The sequence below is a fragment of the Uranotaenia lowii genome, chromosome 2 (genome assembly GCF_029784155.1).
Source record: "Uranotaenia lowii strain MFRU-FL chromosome 2, ASM2978415v1, whole genome shotgun sequence".
Classification (NCBI taxonomy): Eukaryota; Metazoa; Arthropoda; class Insecta; order Diptera; family Culicidae; genus Uranotaenia; species Uranotaenia lowii.
In genome coordinates, this window is record NC_073692.1 from 385,189,917 (window position 1) to 385,209,713 (window position 19,797).

General features: G+C 30.8%; 1 protein-coding gene across 1 annotated transcript in view; it reads right to left on the reverse strand.

Annotated features, from left to right (window-relative positions):
- The window catches only part of LOC129745197 (dehydrogenase/reductase SDR family member on chromosome X), a 46,763-nt gene that overhangs the window by 11,692 nt on the left and 15,274 nt on the right, over positions 1-19,797 (reverse strand). Inside the window, exons 2-3 of the mRNA XM_055738123.1 lie at positions 15,001-15,946; positions 307-414 (exon numbers count right to left, since the gene is read on the reverse strand). Of these exons, the coding sequence (XP_055594098.1) occupies positions 307-414; positions 15,001-15,181 (289 nt within the window). The 5' untranslated portion in view covers positions 15,182-15,946. The remainder of the gene's footprint in view (positions 1-306; positions 415-15,000; positions 15,947-19,797) is intronic.

Below are 19,797 nucleotides of genomic sequence, written 5' to 3' on the forward strand. Positions count from 1 at the left end.
AAATGCAAGCGCTTTACAGTTGTTGTTTTTCAATTCCGTCACACTTTGGGGGTCCTAGAATGTTCTGGAAACAATCTGGTGGGGCTTTTTCATGTTTGTGTGCAAAAAAGGGGAAAAATTCCCCGTAGCTCTGTTTGATGTTTCAGCGATGATAACGATGATATTGGAAGGAAGGGAGCAAAAAACAAGCAACCAAGTGGGTGGTAGGATTCCTATCGATAGATGCCTAATGGCATGAAGCATGAAATGGTGGATTTAAAGGAATAGAAAGCAAAAAACGAAACAAATGCCATCAGGCTAACTCACCCAGTATCACCTCGATATCGCACTCGACTAGTTTTTTGACGATGCGCAGGCCAATTCCGCGATTTCCTCCAGTGACGAGAGCTATCTTGCCCGACTGTTTGTACAGATCTGTGGGATGCAAATGATAAATGGGATGAATTTAGAGCAGTTGCTTCGACTGGGTTACAAAAAGTCATTCGTTTGTTTTAATCAAAGTTCAGTTAAGGTTTCTAACTTTGAGTGACCCCTTCCTATGAACCGATCTGGCCCAAATTTGGAATGAGATCTTGTCTAATTTGGGCCTAGGATCAATTTTAGCCTGCAGCGCAAAACTTTTTCAAAAGTCGGGTCATTTGGGGCACTCTAATCCACATGCATTGTTAGACTGAGTCTATTTGGGGTCATTTTTAAATTTCTCAAACCCTGGGGTCTAGAAAGCTTCGTCTTGGTCCAAAACTCATCCATGATTTTTTGTAGAATTTTTAAGTAACCTTTACATGAGTTTATTTGAACTTTTAGGTTTGTATGGGAAAATTGATTATTTTGTACTGAAAATTCAACAGCGTTTTTGTTTCTTTGGTGAAACCGATCCAGCTGATTGTTTTTGTGCCAATTAAAAAAATTCCTAAGGGGAATTTTTCGCTGCACAGCTTTGTCGAAGACCGTAACTTCGTATCTTATTAGGCAAAAAAGTTACTAGCTGTTTAACATAGGTATGTCTTTTCGCATTGATAAAGTCTGCTTCATTTAATATTGGAACAAATTCTTTGCTCCTTTCACCTTTCACCATGTATTTATGTCATAACACCAAACGATAGCATTTTGTAAACAACCGCCATGGAAGCCGAACGGAGAGATCAAATTGTGCACAGTTTTCTTGAAAATCCATTGTTGTCGGCATCGAAGCTAGCTAAACAGCTTAAAATGCCCAGAAATACCGTATGGCGTGTTATCAAGCAGTACAAGGAAACATTGACGACGGCTCGGAAGCCGCATTCGAAGCGTCGGAGTGGAACTGTCGACCGGAAACTGCGTGGGAAAGTCATCAAGGCCGTCAAGAGGAATCCCAATCTTTCAGACCGCGATTTGGCCAATAAGTTCCAGGCCGCTCACAGTACGGTGCGACGAATTCGTCTCCGGGAAGGAATAAGGTCATTCCGAGCCAGCAAACAGCCAAATCGGACGCTGAAGCAGAACAATGTGGCCAGAATCCGTGCTCGAAAGCTGTACGACCAAGTGCTGACCAAGTTCGACGGATGTATTCTGATGGACGATAAGACCTACGTGAAGGCGGACTTTGGGCAAATCCCAGGTCAAAAACTTTATTTGGCGACGGCTCGGGGGGATGTTGATGCAAAATTTATGTTCGTGTTTGCGGATAAATTCGCCCGCAAGTACATGATTTGGCAGGGGATATGCAGTTGTGGACAGAAAACCAAAGTCATTCTCACTGACATGACAATGACATCAGGAGTCTACAAAAGAGAGTGCCTACAGAAACGGATTCTGCCGTTTATTCGTGCCCACGACCGTCCAGTAATGTTTTGGCCGGACCTCGCAAGCTGCCATTACATCAAAACGGTTATGGAATGGTACGCAACGAACGGGGTCAGCGTAATACCGAAGGACCTCAACCCCCCAAACTGCCCCCAGTTCCGGCCGATAGAGAAATACTGGGCAATCACGAAGCGGAGGCTTAAGGCAAAGGGAAAACTTGTTAGGAACATGACTCAAATGAAGAACTGGTGGAATCAAATCGCCAAAACGGTGGACGAAAAGGGTGTGCGCCGCCTAATGTGCCGTATTACGGGAAAAGTACGAGAATTTCTTCAAAACAGCAATGAATAATTTTTTTAATTTTTTTTCATGAAAGAGTTAAGAAAATGCTACATTTGTATGAAAAACAAATTATGAATTCGTTAATAAATGACTGAACTACACGCAATTGTTTGTGTTCCAATATTAAATGAAGCAGACTTTAAACGACAAATTCAATAGACATCACTGCTGGAGCCTCGCAAAGTATTGCAAGAAAAGTAGTCATGCAATACCTCGTAAGGCGAACTGCAGGGATGTCAATTGAATTTATTGTTTATCAATGCGAAAAGCCATACCTCTGTTAAACAGCTAACAACTTTTTTGCCAAATAATATACGAAGTTAAAGTCTTCGACAAAGCTGTATAGCGGAAAATTTCCTTTAAGAATTTTTGGCATTGGCACAAAAACTGTCAGCTGGCTCGGTTCCACATGAGAAACAAAAACGATGTTGATTTTTCAGTACATAATATTCAATTTTCCCATACAAACCTAAATGTTCAAATTCACTCATGTAAACGTTACTTAAAAATTCTTCAAAAAATCATGGATGAGTTTTGGACCAAGACGAAGCTTTTTAAAACCCAGGGTTTGAGAAATTCAAAAATGACCCCAAATCGACCCAGTCTAATGCATTGTGCTGCCTCATTGAGGCATACAATTCCAAGGTACACCCGGACGTCATTTCACTAATACTAAAACCGCCAACCTTCAGCTTACTATGTGTGCCAGGTTATTTCACGATCGGGATTCAATCTCATGACCGTTGGCTTAGAAGACAAGGATGCTATCCTCTAGGCCATGATCTGCTGGCCATAGTTGAATTTATTTTATTTACTGTTGTTTGCAAGAATCAATCATACATTCATAGTTGGATCTATTATTTGTATTGTGGAATGCACCAAAGCAATCAGATAATCTATTAGATAAAAATATTGTTGAAAGTTGATTTTTCTTTATAGTTGGTCTAGAATTGTTCAGTAATATGAATGGATAAAAATGGATAATTTTTGAAAATACTATTTTTTTTCGTGTATTACAATATAGTACATACAGTAAGATATAGTTTTACCAATTTCATCATCAATAAAACACAGATAAAGCTCTAGATTTGATATTTCAAGATAAAATTGCCGTTGAATTATTTAACCTTTTTCATGAAATTTAATCCAATTTACTTAATGAACTTTAAATCAAAATAATGGTGTGCCTAAAAATGTTTTTCTTCACAATTTAAAATATGACTCAACTGAGCAATACAATGTGTTATGGCTGAAAAAAATTGTGAATATTTCATGCCATTCCATCGTTGCCATCAATTCCATCAATTCCGTCCCGAAATAATTTGTCCCGAACCGCAACCCAATTCACCAATCGCTACGGCTTGGAAACTCATTAAAACTTAATTCTCGCGAATGACACGCAAAGTCACTTACACATTCTGCCGGCCGGTGCAGTTTCTTTTTTATTTAAATTAATGTATCGATTCCAGTCAACCGGCTTGCCGAAAAAAAAAAACAAAAACAAAAAACGAAATGTACATAAACAAGAACTGGATCATCCTCAGTCCATTGAACTGCCATCGTTGACCAATTTTTGGTTTTATGTTCCGGCCAAATGAGAAATTAAAGATCGTTTGGCGGCACCATTTTATGTCATTTTTCCGAATTCCATTGAACGTTTTTTGAAAAAAATGTAAACAATTTGCTTTTGCGAAGCGATGTAAAAAATTTACAAAATATCTAGAGGGGTTAAATAATAATAACAGGCCGAAAAAAATGCCAACGTTTACCAAACAAGTACAGTCCCCGGAGCCATGAATTGGCATGATTTCAAACGGGTTGAAAAGCTTCAGATGTAGACCGATTTTTTTCCATATCGAAATACCAATCGTGAATAATTACGTCAATCTCTTCCATCCGTCACTAACGAATTGGTGATGGCCTATTGACGAATGTGGGGGAGAACTCTGGGTTCTTAATTATCAACATCAAACTTTGCCGGTTTCAGGTAAAGCATGAAGAAGGATGAAATTACACGAGATTGAAATAAAAAGGTTGGTTGAAATTGTGATAATTGTATAAAATCTTGTTCAAAAATGATGAAAATGGAATATTCGTTGGCTGCGACATAAGTAGAAATTTTTTTACGTGATTAAAAGTTTATGAGATGAGTACCTACTTCTTGTTTAATGTTGTACAACATTCGACAAAGTATATAAACATTAGAACTAATTGAACGAGTAAGGATGGCAAGTTAAATTTGAACCATCCTAAACAGAGCACAGATATTTATATGTTTTTAAGGATGGAGTACATCCTTTGAAAGACTAGAAAAGGAAAACTGTGGCTAATTCTTTTACACCTGGCAGTTAAGGAATAAAATTTGGACGCATAAGGTAATCACTCTAGATCAGATTTTGACAACCTAGAAATTGTCAAAATTGACAAAATTGACAAAATTGACAAAATTGACAAAATTGACAAAATTGACAAAATTGACAAAATTGACAAAATTGACAAAATTGACAAAATTGACAAAATTGACAAAATTGACAAAATTGACAAAATTGACAAAATTGACAAAATTGACAAAATTGACAAAATTGACAAAATTGACAAAATTGACAAAATTGACAAGATTGACAAAATTGACAAAATTGACAAAATTGACAAAATTGACAAAATTGACAAAATTTACAAAATTGACAAAATTGACAAAATTGACAGAATTGACAAAATTGACAAAATTCACAAAATTGACAAAATTGACAAAATTGACAAAATTGACAAAATTGACAAAATTAACAAAATTAACAAAATTGACAAAATTGACAAAATTGACAAAATTGACAAAATTGACAAAATTGACAAAATTGACAAAATTGACAAAATTGACAAAATTGACAAAATTGACAAAATTGACAAGATTGACAAAATTGACAAAATTGACAAAATTGACAAAATTGACAAAATTGACAAAATTGACAAAATTGACAAAATTGACAAAATTTACAAAATTGACAAAATTGACAAAATTGACAAAATTGACAAAATTGACAAAATTGACAAAATTGACAAAATTGACAAAATTGACAAAATTGACAAAATTGACAAAATTGACAAAATTGACAAAATTGACAAAATTGACAAAATTGACAAAATTGACAAAATTGACAAAATTGACAAAATTAACAAAATTGACAAAACTGACAAAATTGACAAAATTGACAAGATTGACAAAATTGACAAAATTGACAAAATTGACAAAATTGACAAAATTGACAAAATTGACAAAATTGACAAAATTGACAGAATTGACAAAATTGACAAAATTGACAAAATTAACAAAATTGACAAAATTCACAAAATTGACAAAATTGACAAAATTGACAAAATTGACAAAATTAACAAAATTGACAAAATTGACAAAATTGACAAAATTCACAAAATTGACAAAATTGACAAAATTGACAAAATTGACAAAATTGACAAAATTGACAAAATTGACAAAATTGACAAAACTGACAAAATTGACAAAATTGACAAGATTGACAAAATTGACAAAATTGACAAAATTGACAAAATTGACAAAATTGACAAAATTGACAAAATTGACAAAATTGACAAAATTGACAAAATTGACAAAATTGACAGAATTGACAAAATTGACAAAATTGACAAAATTGACAAAATTAACAAAATTGACAAAATTCACAAAATTGACAAAATTGACAAAATTGACAAAATTGACAAAATTAACAAAATTGACAAAATTGACAAAATTGACAAAATTCACAAAATTGACAAAATTGACAAAATTGACAAAATTGACAAAATTGACAAAATTGACAAAATTGACAAAATTGACAAAATTGACAAAATTGACAAAATTGACAAAGTTGACAAAATTGACAAAATTGACAAAATTGACAAGATTGACAAGATTGACAAAATTGACAAAATTGACAAAATTGACAAAATTTACAAAATTAACAAAATTGACAAAATTGACAAAATTGACAAAATTGACAAAATTGACAAAATTGACAAAATTGACAAAATTGACAAAATTGACAAAATTGACAAAATTGACAAAATTGACAAAATTGACAAAATTGACAAAATTGACAAAACTGACAAAATTGACCAAATTCACAAAATTGACAAAATTGACAAAATTGACAAAATTGACAAGATTGACAAAATTGACAAAATTGACAAAATTCACAAAATTGACAAAATTGACAAAATTGACAAAATTGACAAAATTGACAAAATTGACAAAATTGACAAAATTGACAAAATTGACAAAATTGACAAAATTGACAAAATTGACAAAATTGACAAAATTGACAAAATTGACAAAATTGACAAAATTGACAAAATTGACAAAATTGACAAAATTGACAAAATTGACAAAATTGACAAAATTGACAAAATTGACAAAATTGACAAAATTGACAAAATTGACAAAATTGACAAAATTGACAAAATTGACAAAATTGACAAAATTGACAAAATTGACAAAATTGACAAAATTGACAAAATTGACAAAATTGACAAAATTGACAAAATTGACAAAATTCACAAAATTGACAAAATTGACAAAATTGACAAAATTGACAAAATTGACAAAATTGACAAAATTGACAAAATTGACAAAATTGACAAAATTGACAAAATTGATAAAATTGACAAAATTGACAAAATTGACAAAATTGACAAAATTGACAAAATTGACAAAATTGACAAAATTGACAAAATTGACAAAATTGACAAAATTGACAAAATTGACAAAATTGACAAAATTGACAAAATTGACAAAATTGACAAAATTGACAAAATTGACAAAATTGACAAAATTGACAAAATTGACAAAATTGACAAAATTGACAAAATTGACAAAATTGACAAAATTGACAAAATTGACAAAATTGACAAAATTGACAAAATTGACAAAATTGACAAAATTGACAAAATTGACAAAATTGACAAAATTGACAAAATTGACAAAATTGACAAAATTGACAAAATTGACAAAATTGACAAAATTGACAAAATTGACAAAATTGACAAAATTGACAAAATTGACAAAATTGACAAAATTGACAAAATTGACAAAATCGACAAAATTGACAAAATTCACAAAATTGACAAAATTGACAAAATTGACAAAATTGACAAAATTGACAAAATTGACAAAATTGACAAAATTGACAAAATTGACAAAATTGACAAAATTGACAAAATTGACAAGATTGACAAAATTGACAAAATTGACAAAATTGACAAAATTGACAAAATTGACAAAATTGACAAAATTGACAAAATTGATAAAATTGACAAAATTGACAAAATTGACAAATTGACAAAACTGACAAAATTGACAAAATTGACAAAATTGACAAAATTGACAAAATTGACAAAATTAACAAAATTGACAAAATTGACAAAATTGACAAAATTGACAAAATTGACAAAATTGACAAAATTGACAAAATTGACAAAATTGACAAAATTGACAAAATTGACAAAATTGACAAAATTGACAAAATTGACAAAATTGACAAAATTGACAAAATTGACAAAATTGACAAAATTGACAAAATTGACAAAATTGACAAAATTGACAAAATTGACAAAATTGACAAAATTGACAAAATTGACAAAATTGACAAAATTGACAAAATTGACAAAATTGACAAAATTGACAAAATTGACAAAATTGACAAAATTGACAAAATTGACAAAATTGACAAAATTGACAAAATTGACAAAATTGTCAAAATTTTCAAAATTTTAGAAATTGTCAAAATTGTCAAAATTGTCAAAATTGTCAAAATTGTCAAAATTGTCAAAATTGTCAAAATTGTCAAAATTGTCAAAATTGTCAAAATTGTCAAAATTGTCAAAATTGTCAAAATTGTCAAAATTGTCAAAATTGTCAAAATTGTCAAAATTGTCAAAGTTGTCAAAATTGTCAAAATTGTCAAAATTGTCAAAATTGTCAAAATTGTCAAAATTGTCAAAATTGTCAAAATTGTCAAAATTGTCAACATTGTCAAAATTGTCAAAATTGTCAAAATTGTCAAAATTGTCAAAATTGTCAAAATTGTCAAAATTGTCAAAATTGTCAAAATTGTCAAAATTGTCAAAATTGTCAAAATTGTCAAAATTGTCATAATTGTCAAAATTGTCATAATTGTCAAAATTGCCACAATTGTCAAAATTGTCAAAATTGTCAAAATTGTCATAATTGTCAAAATTGTCAAAATTGTCAAAATTGACAAAATTGTCAAAATTGTCAAAATTGTCCAAATTGTCCAAATTGTCAAAATTGTCAAAATTGTCAAAATTGTCAAAATTGTCAAAATTGTCAAAATTGTCAAAATTGTCAAAATTGTCAAAATTGTCAAAATTGTCAAAATTGTCAAAATTGTCAAAATTGTCAAAATTGTCAAAATTGTCAAAATTGTCAAAATTGACAAAATTGACAAAATTGACAAAATTGACAAAATTGTCAAAATTGTCAAAATTGTCAAAATTGTCAAAATTGTCAACATTGTCAAAATTGTCAAAATTGTCAAAATTTTCCAAATTGTAAAAATTGTCAAAATTGTAACAATCGTCAAAATTGTCAAAATTGTCAAAATTGTCAAAATTATCAAAATTCTCAAAATTGAAGAAATTGTCAAACTGTCAAAAAAGCCAAATTGTTAAATTGACAAAATTGACAAAATTGACAAATTGACAAAATTGACAAAATTAACAAAATTGACAAAATTGACAAAATTGACAAAATTGACAAAATTGACAAAATTGACAAAATTGACAAAATTGACAAAATTGACAAAATTGACAAATTGACAAAATTGACAAAATTGAAAAAATTGACAAAATTGACAATATTGACAAAATTGACAAAATTGACAAAATTGACAAAATTGACAAAATTGACAAAATTGACAAAATTGACAAAATTGACAAAATTGACAAAATTGACAAAATTGACAAAATTGACAAAATTGACAAAATTGACAAATTGACAAAATTGACAAAATTGAAAAAATTGACAAAATTGACAATATTGACAAAATTGACAAAATTGACAAAATTGACAAAATTGACAAAATTGACAAAATTGACAAAATTGACAAAATTGACAAAATTGACAAAATTGATAAAATTGACAAAATTGACAAAATTGACAAAATTGACAAAATTGACAAAATTGACAAAATTGACAAAATTGACAAAATTGACAAAATTGACAAAATTGACAAAATTGACAAAATTGACAAAATTGACAAAATTGACAAAATTGACAAAATTGACAAAATTGACAAAATTGACAAATTGACAAAATTGACAAAATTGACAAAATTGACAAAATTGACAAAATTGACAAAATTGACAAAATTGACAAAATTGACAAAATTGACAAAATTGACAAAATTGACAAAATTGACAAAATTGACAAAATTGACAAAATTGACAAAATTGACAAAATTGACAAAATTGACAAAATTGACAAAATTGACAAAATTGACAAAATTGACAAAATTGACAAAATTGACCAAAATTGACCAAAATTGACAAAATTGACAAAATTGACCAAAATTGACCAAAATTGACAAAATTGACAAAATTGACAAAATTGACAAAATTGACAAAATTGACAAAATTGACAAAATTGACAAAATTAACAAAATTGACAAAATTGACAAAATTGACAAAATTGACAAAATTGACAAAATTGACAAAATTGACAAAATTGACAAAATTGACAAAATTGACAAAATTGACAAAATTGACAAAATTGACAAAATTGACAAAATTGACAAAATTGACAAAATTGACAAAAATGACAAAAATGACAAAAATGACAAAATTGACAAAATTGACAAAATTGACAAAATTGACAAAATTGACAAAATTGACAAAATTGACAAAATTGACAAAATTTGAAAGATTGTCAAAATTGACAAAATTGTCAAAAATGTCAAAATTGTCAAAATTGTCAAAATTGTCAAAATTGTCAAAATTGTCAAAATTGTCAAAATTGTCAAAATTGTCAAAATTGTCAAAATTGTCAAAATTGTCAAAATTGTCAAAATTGTCAAAATTGTCAAAATTGTAAAAATTGTCAAAATTGTCAAAATTGTCAAAATTGTCAAAATTGTCAAAATTGTCAAAATTGTCAAAATTGTCAAAATTGTAAAAATTGTAAAAATTGTCAAAATTGTCAAAATTGTCAAAATTGTCAAAATTGTCAAAATTGTCAAAATTGTCAAAATTGTCAAAATTGTCAAAATTGTCAAAATTGTCGAAATTGTCGAAATTGTCAAAATTTTCAAATTGTCAAAATTGTCAAAATTATCAAAATTGCCAAAATTGCCAAAATTGTCAAAAATGTCAAAATTGTCAAAAAGTCAAAATTGTCAAAATTGCCGAGATTGTCAAAACTGTCAAAATTGTCAAAATTGTCAAAATTGTAAAAATTGTCAAAATTGCCAAAATTGTCAAAATTGTCAAAATTGTCAAAATTGTCAAAATTGTCAAAATTGTCAAAATTGTCAAAATTGTCAAAATTGTCAAAATTGTCAAAATTGTCAACATTGTCAAAATTGTCAAAATTGTCAAAATTGTCAAAATTGTCAAAATTGTCAAAATTGTCAAATTTGTCAAAATTGTCGAAATTGTCAAAATTGTGAAAATTGTCAAAAATGTCAAAAATGTCAAAATTGTAAAAATTGTCAAAATTGTCAAAATTGTCAAAATTGTCAAAATTTTCAAAATTTTAGAAATTGTCAAAATTGTCAAAATTGTCAAAATTGTCAAAATTGTCAAAATTGTCAAAATTGTCAAAATTGTCAAAATTGTCAAAATTGTCAAAATTGTCAAAGTTGTCAAAATTGGCAAAATTGTCAAAATTGTCAAAATTGTCAAAATTGTCAAAATTGTCAAAATTGTCAAAATTGTCAAAATTGTCAAAATTGTCAAAATTGTCAAAATTGTCAAAATTGTCAAAATTGTCAAAATTGTCAAAATTGTCAAAATTGTCAAAATTGTCAAAATTGTCAAAATTGTCAAAATTGTCAAAATTGTCAAAATTGTCAAAATTGTCAAAATTGTCAAAATTGTCAAAATTGTCAAAATTGTCAAAATTGTCAAAATTGTCAAAATTGTCAAAATTGTCAAAATTGTCATAATTGTCAAAATTGTCATAATTGTCAAAATTGTCATAATTGTCAAAATTGCCAAAATTGTCAAAATTGTCAAAATTGTCATAATTGTCAAAATTGTCAAAATTGTCAAAATTGTCAAAATTGACAAAATTGTCAAAATTGTCAAAATTGTCCAAATTGTCCAAATTGTCAAAATTGTCAAAATTGTCAAAATTGTCAAAATTGTCAAAATTGTCAAAATTGTCAAAATTGTCAAAATTGTCAAAATTGTCAAAATTGTCAAAATTGTCAAAATTGTCAAAATTGTCAAAATTGTCAAAATTGTCAAAATTGTCAAAATTGTCAAAATTGACAAAATTGTCAAAATTGTCAAAATTGTCAAAATTGTCAAAATTGTCAACATTGTCAAAATTGTCAAAATTGTCAAAATTGTCAAAATTTTCCAAATTGTAAAAATTGTCAAAATTGTAACAATCGTCAAAATTGTCAAAATTGTCAAAATTGTTAAAATTATCAAAATTCTCAAAATTGAAGAAATTGTCAAACTGTCAAAATAGCCAAATTGTTAAATTGACAAAATTGACAAAATTGACAAATTGACAAAATTGACAAAATTAACAAAATTGACAAAATTGACAAAATTGACAAAATTGACAAAATTGACAAAATTGACAAAATTGACAAAATTGACAAAATTGACAAAATTGACAAAATTGACAAAATTGACAAAATTGACAAAATTGACAAAATTGACAAAATTGACAAAATTGACAAAATTGACAAAATTGACAAAATTGACAAAATTGACAAAATTGACAAAATTGACAAAATTGACAAAATTGACAAAATTGACAAAATTGACAAAATTGACAAAATTGACAAAATTGACAAAATTGACAAAATTGACAAAATTGACAAAATTGACAAAATTGACAAAATTGACAAATTGACAAAATTGACAAAATTGACAAAATTGACAAAATTGACAAAATTGACAAAATTGACAAAATTGACAAAATTGACAAAATTGACAAAATTGACAAAATTGACAAAATTGACAAAATTGACAAAATTGACAAAATTGACAAAATTGACAAAATTGACAAAATTGACAAAATTGACAAAATTGACAAAATTGACAAAATTGACAAAATTGACAAAATTGACAAAATTGACAAAATTGACAAAATTGACCAAAATTGACAAAATTGACAAAATTGACAAAATTGACAAAATTGTCCAAAATTGACCAAAATTGACAAAATTGACAAAATTGACAAAATTGACAAAATTAACAAAATTGACAAAATTGACAAAATTGACAAAATTGACAAAATTGACAAAATTGACAAAACTGACAAAATTGACAAAATTGACAAAATTGACAAAATTGACAAAATTGACAAAATTGACAAAATTGACAAAATTGACAAAATTGACAAAATTGACAAAATTGACAAAATTGACAAAATTGACAAAAATGACAAAAATGACAAAAATGACAAAATTGACAAAATTGACAAAATTGACAAAATTGACAAAATTGACAAAATTGACAAAATTGACAAAATTTGAAAGATTGTCAAAATTGACAAAATTGTCAAAAATGTCAAAATTGTCAAAATTGTCAAAATTGTCAAAATTGTCAAAATTGTCAAAATTGTCAAAATTGTCAAAATTGTCAAAATTGTCAAAATTGTCAAAATTGTCAAAATTGTCAAAATTGTCAAAATTGTCAAAATTGTCCAAATTGTCCAAATTGTCCAAATTGTCGAAATTGTCAAAATTGTCAAAATTGTCAAAATTGTCAAAATTGTCAAAATTGTCAAAATTGTCAAAATTGTCAAAATTGTCAAAATTGTCAAAATTGTCAAAATTGTCAAAATTGTCAAAATTGTCAAAATTGTCAAAATTGTCAAAATTGTCAAAATTGTCAAAATTGTCAAAATTGTCAAAATTGTCAAAATTGTCAAAATTGTCAAAATTGTCAAAATTGTCAAAATTGTCAAAATTGTCAAAATTGTCAAAATTGTCAAAATTGTCAAAATTGTCAAAATTGTCAAAATTGTCAAAATTGTCAAAATTGTCAAAATTGTCAAAATTGTCAAAATTGTCAAAATTGTCAAAATTGTCAAAATTGTCAAAATTGTCAAAATTGTCAAAATTGTCAAAATTGTCAAAATTGTCAAAATTGTCAAAATTGTCAAAATTGTCAAAATTGTCAAAATTGTCAAAATTGTCAAAATTGTCAAAATTGTCAAAATTGTCAAAATTGTCAAAATTGTCAAAATTGTCAAAATTGTCAAAATTGTCAAAACTGTCAAAATAGTCAAAATTATCAAAATTTTAAAAATTGTCAAAATAATCAAAATTGTCAAAATTGTCAAGATTGTCAAAATTGTCAAGATTGTCAAAATTGTCATAATTGTCAAAATTTTCAAAATTTTCAAAATTGTCAAAATTGTCAAAATTGTCAAAATTGTCAAAATTGTCAAAATTGTCAAAATTGTCAGAATTGTCAAAATGGTCAAAATTGTCAAAATTGTCAAAATTGTATTGTCAAAATTGACAAAATTGTCAAAATTGTCAAAATTTTCAAAATTTTCAAAATTGTCAAAATTGTCAATATTGTCATAATTGTCAAAATTGTCAAAATTGTCAAAATTTTCAAAATTGTCAAAATTGTCAAAATTGTCAAAATTGTCAAAATTGTCAAAATTGTCAAAATTGTCAAAATTGTCAAAATTGTCAAAATTGTCAAAATTGTTAAAATTGTCAAGATTGTTAAAATTGTCAAGGTTGTCAAAATTGTCAAAATTGTCAAAATTGTCAAAATTGTAAAAATTTTCAAAACTGTCAAAATTGTCAAAATTGTCAAAATTGTCAATAATGTAAAAATTGTCAAATTGTCAAAATTGTTGTTTTCCAATTGTTTAATGTTAAAGTTTGTTCTATTCATTATTCTGTAATCTGTGACGAAATTTTGCTTAAAATTTTATTAAATTTTAGATTTTTATGTAACTTCCGAAAATTTTAGGAAATCAAAAATGGAAAATTTAAAATATAATTGCGATCTAAGCACAGCACTTAATTGATTGCATACATTTATAAATATTTTTTTTTGCTACATTATTGCGTACGAAGCAAAATCTTGAGCCTGTTTCCATGAATCTAATTTATGCATCTACTAAATCTGGTAGGAGTTTCGTTTTTTTTCTCGCTTCTCCATAGTCGCTGCTGCATACCTGAATAAATCGCAGCGACTTGAAATTTAAGCAAAGACACCACAAAACCCAACGGTACATTTGAAGGTGGAGGCGGGAAAGTGGAGAATCGTGGAAACATTCAAGCAAACATACAAAGTTGCAGCAAGATTGGAACCCAACAGTCCCGATCCGGCACAGCCAGAAAAACGGACCGGTTCTACCAGTATCGAATTCCAATTCGATGGCGGCCGAAATTCATAACCCAAAGTTTCTAGCTAGCAGTAAATAAACTATCAATGAACCAGTGCTGATTTATTGCTTGAGCTTAGGAAAACAAGTACAGTTGCATAAGAAGTTTTCCAGATGCTTCTTCGTAAGTACATATATAGTGTCACGAAAAAGGTTGATTGAAGTTAATTCCGAATTTTGAGCCTGAATGTATTCTACCAGGGCAAGTTTTGATTTCCTTAACCAACTTATACTTTAAACTTTTTTTAACTTACCGACTTTGTTGGATCTCCTCAGTAAGATATCTTCCGAAATGCCAACGAATCCACATTGTTGTACTCGAAGCTCGGAAACAAACTGGGACCAGTTTTTCGGCATTTCTTTGGACGATTTCATAAAGAAAAAGATCAGAACCCCAAAAATGGCTCCAAATCCCGCCAACAGTAACAGCGCCATTGTTCCGGATTCACACACAGGTTACTTTCCACTAATTAACGACACGTTTCTTACTTCAAATTGCAACACTACCGCACTTAACCGTTAGCCCCGAAATGACCCAAAGTCACTGATACTTGAAGCCGATTTACAACTTGTTTGGTAACGGTTTGGTAACCCCCTCTAAATAAATCTAAAACACAAACTACGGGGGTTATTGCACAAACTAGCTGTTCCAAAACAGCTGATCGAAGACACACTTCTTCAGGTTCAGTCTGAAACCCCCAAAAACTGAGCTGATCCCCAAACGCAGGTCCGTCTCCGGCCAAATCTTGGAACACTCTGACTCGCGGCAATTTTGTCCCGCCTAATCGTGGCGACCCAGAGAGCTAGGCCGACTTCTCTCTGTGTCTCTCTTGCCAAGGCCCACAAATCGGTCTTACGACGAATGCCGGATGTCTTAGGGGCTCATATAAATTAACCACCGCCAAGATACTCGCGCAAAAGCAAGTCCCCCCGAAATTACTCAGCGCTGTATAGATTTTTGGAAACCACCAGCGGCCGCTGGCTATTAGATCATTGAATTGCTTTTTCGGACAACTTTGGGCCACAGACAACGAAACACGTGAAAAACAAGAGAAGCCAATGATGACGAAACTTGAAGATCACAACCGCCTATCGTCGTTGTTATGGAATTGCTAGGTGGATCAACCGAGAGACTTCAACGCTGGTCAAGTTCACACGTGGTTGTCGTCAACGGCGGCGCTCGTTCGGCGGATTTGGAAGCTAGAAATAGATAAAAACGAAAAAAGAAACAGACAAACGGTGTATGTTAATTTATGGGTTTGTTTCAAGTTTAGGTTGGCAAGATGAGGTAAATCTTATTTTAACGAGCTCTATGGTATTGGAGTTGTTGTTGATACTCGGCAATGCTTAGTTTCTTGTATGAACAAGAAATGTTTAAGTAGTACTGTTCTACACGGTCTTAGTTTGTGCAGAACTTAAGAAAGATGTTATTTTGATGAAGAAAGTTTATAAGAACGCCCATTTCAAGCGATTTTTTTATGTTGTTAGTTTTGATAGATAATATTTTTGATTCCTTATTAATGTGGGATATCACCACGTCTATTACTTGTGTTTCTCTTGAAAATTATAGCTATACTAAAAATTTAATGGCTTGTCTGAGAGTAAAATAAACATAAAGTTAAGGTAAAAGATCCAGGCATTATTTGGGCTCATAACCGTGATGCGTCATTCAAGAATATAAGTATCCAATTAATCTGCGAAAAAGCTAGAGCCGCTATAAACATATTTTTTGAGAAACTCCGATAAAATCCATAACTGTAAACGATGATATTGCCACACACAAAATCGATTCGCAACATTCGAGTTTTCATCTGATTGCCATCAAATTTTCAGGGATTGAAAAATAACTATTAACTAAACTTCTATCCTTGACCTTGTACAACAGTTATATGTAACTTTGAGGCTACCGTAATTTCGAATAATAAACTTAAACTTAAACTAAACTTCATTTAACCATTTTACTCGTATTTTATTTACAGTCTATACGTAAATGGCCGCACCTTGGCCTTAACCCCGGTCATAGGATTCTGCACAACTTGTGAATTAACCGTTTTTTGCCTGTAAACCCATACTTTCTTCAGTTCCTCGACTGTCTTCACTACCTTAGGTCGTTTAAGAAGGGGCTGCTTCATAATCGCCCAGTACTTCTCGATGGGGTGGAGTTCCGGAGTGTTGGGAGGGTTGAACATGAAATTGAACTTATTGTCTGCATTCCACTTCAGCACGACCTTGGAGTAGTGGCATGAGGCCAAATCCGGCCAGAAGATTGTTGGGACGTTGTGGCCTTCAGGAGCAGCCGCTTCTGGAGGCACTCTTTCATGTTTCAGAAAAAAGGGTAGGCTCAACAGTGGCACGTTATCCAAACAAACGGGAAAATTGTGGAACTGTTTGAAGTCGGCCTTCACATATGTTTCGTCGTCCATTATGCAGCATTCAACTTTCGTCAGCATGTTGAGGTACAACCACTGATGAACTGATGTACAAGCTCGAACAAAAAATCTTTAGAAACTTGTGTAAAATTTCCAGTGTTCTCTTTTAAAGAAGCCGTTAAAAAGTGACGCAAAACCAGTGCCATTTATTGCTAGATTTGTAACTTTTGAACGGCGCAATAGATGGCACTGTTTCTAGATAGCTCTTTTAAAAGTAAGAATTATGAAAAGGTCGTATCTATTTTACGAGTTTCGAGCAAATTGATGTTGAAGGTTCGTTACACATTTCTGATTTGCGTTATCAAAATTTGACGCTTAAAGCTGTTTTTCGAATTGCTTCAAACTAGCATGAAGCACTTAATATAAACAGATATGATGCGTGAAAAGGCTCGCTCAGAGCAGCCTAGAATCTGTATTTCTTAGTTGGACTGTTAATTTTAAGCTCAACTGGATAAAATAACTGACTCGTCTGGCTTGTTCAAAGTTGTTATTTCGCCTCTTCAGTAAAAAGAATCAAGGTAAAATGATCTAGTTCATTTATCTTGTTGTGAATATATTAAAGCCGTTTCTGACGTTTCTGGAATTTTATAATTCAAGTTTGTATACCTGTGATTTCTCTGTCAGTCTCTCTAGTGACAACATTATAACACACTATTTTTCTCAGCTGAAATTTATTCGTAGTTCATCTAAATATAGAGCAATTCATCTAATTGTATTTAAATTTATTTATTAATAAGTTCAAACACAATTGCGCCCTCTCGAAAAATTCTTACTTTTAAAAGAGCTATCTAGAAACAGTGCCATCTATTGCGCCGTTCAAAAGTTACAAATCTAGCAATAGATGGCACTGTTTTTCGTCACTTTTTAACGGCTTCTTTAAAAGAGAGCACTGGAAATTTTACACAAGTTTCTGAAGATTTTTTGTTCGAGCTTGTACATCAGTTCATCAGTGCTAAAGGTTTGTTTTAGTTTTGTTTACATTGCATTTTTTTTTGACAGTTCTCTTTGGTTTCCTTGGAGACATCTGGTGGCTCAACCAAAAAACATAAAATTGATTCAAAACGGTCATCAGGACTTCACACGCTTTTCAAGGCTTAGCTTGTACATCAGTTCATCAGTGGTACAACTTCCTGGCACGGGTTTTGGCGGACTTGTTCTGCTTCTCGTCGCGATTAGGGGTCTTTTAAACCTTGTATGTTCGGAGCCTAGCTTTAGTTTTGACCTTCTGGAAAAAACTTCGGCTTAGACCAAGCCCACCGCAAGTTGCTATTTTGGTCGGTATTTTAGATGTTTTGATTGGTTGCGTTTTTATCTATTTACTTATTTTCGCACCCATTGTTGCGATCCAGGTTGCAATTTCTCTACAGAGAATCACCGAAGTGCTCGGTTTTCGATTCTCGGTAGAGATTCTCTGAAACGCACCGCAGAGATTTTTAACCGAACCTCTGTAGAGAATCTAAAAAACAACACGACAGAGCGAACACACACTACAGTGAAAAAATGTTTTCACCACGGAGAATGACAGCGACGGCAGCTGGCTTGGCTTGTTGCGTTTACCAATACATACGAAGCTGAACCACTGGCCCGAAACATTCATCGTTTGTTGATGCTATTATTGCACACCATCGTGTTTGTTTTTGTCTTTGCTTTTTTGTGGCTTGAACCAGTCGGTTCTGTGTTTTCACCGGGGTGCTCTACGGTGACAAATTGTCGCACGCTGGAGCTATTGAAATTAGGTGTGTGTGGCTTTCGAAACCGGGGTGCGAATAATGTGTGGAGAGAAACAAAAAATCTCACCCGGGAGATTTGCAGCTATCGCACGGGGGTGTTTTATTCTCCGTTCTCCATCTTTCTCGGTAGAGAATGGCATCTCTGCCGAACGGAGGCGTTCGAGTTTTGGTTGAAGGCCCCAACTACGCGGTTGTGATTTTTGGTGTTGTACGAAATACTTTTTCCGTCACTTCAAGGCTTCCGATCGGTGGTCAATCGTTCCTCGAACCGCTTAATCACTCGCGATACCGCGTAATTCGCGATTCCCAACGTTTTAGCGTTTTAAGAGTTTTGATCACATGACTTTAAAACTTGCAGGACGTAAACAATGCACTCCGAACTAAATCCACCCAAATTTTCATTAAATTCTAACTAACGGTTAGTTAGAGTTAGAGTTAGAGCAATTTCATAGTGTGGCAATATCATCATGGACACTGATAATAGACTTAGCGATGGACGATAGCTGTTTCAATTTTTATCCATTTTTGAACTTTTAAATAGCGAAAACGGAGCACTATACATCCGAGGTAACGTATCCTAAGAATTTGATCCAGTTCGACGATCTGTATACTTGAGGAGACTTTGCAAGTGTATCCGCAATTCCTTTCTGTAAGAATTAGTTGAAAGTTAGCTCTCTCAGGCCGAAAAAATGTACGCACCATTACACCCGGATGGTTTTATATTTATCTTTATTTTCAAGGTCCCGAGTGTCCTCGGAAAACTTTTTCTTAAATGAACCTTTTTCGATGGTTTTGTAAAAATTGAGTAAAAAACCTCATTAGGATTTAGCCAATAAAACTAATGGATCTTTATTGAAGCTATTTTGAAAGTCCCAATCGAACAAATTTACCA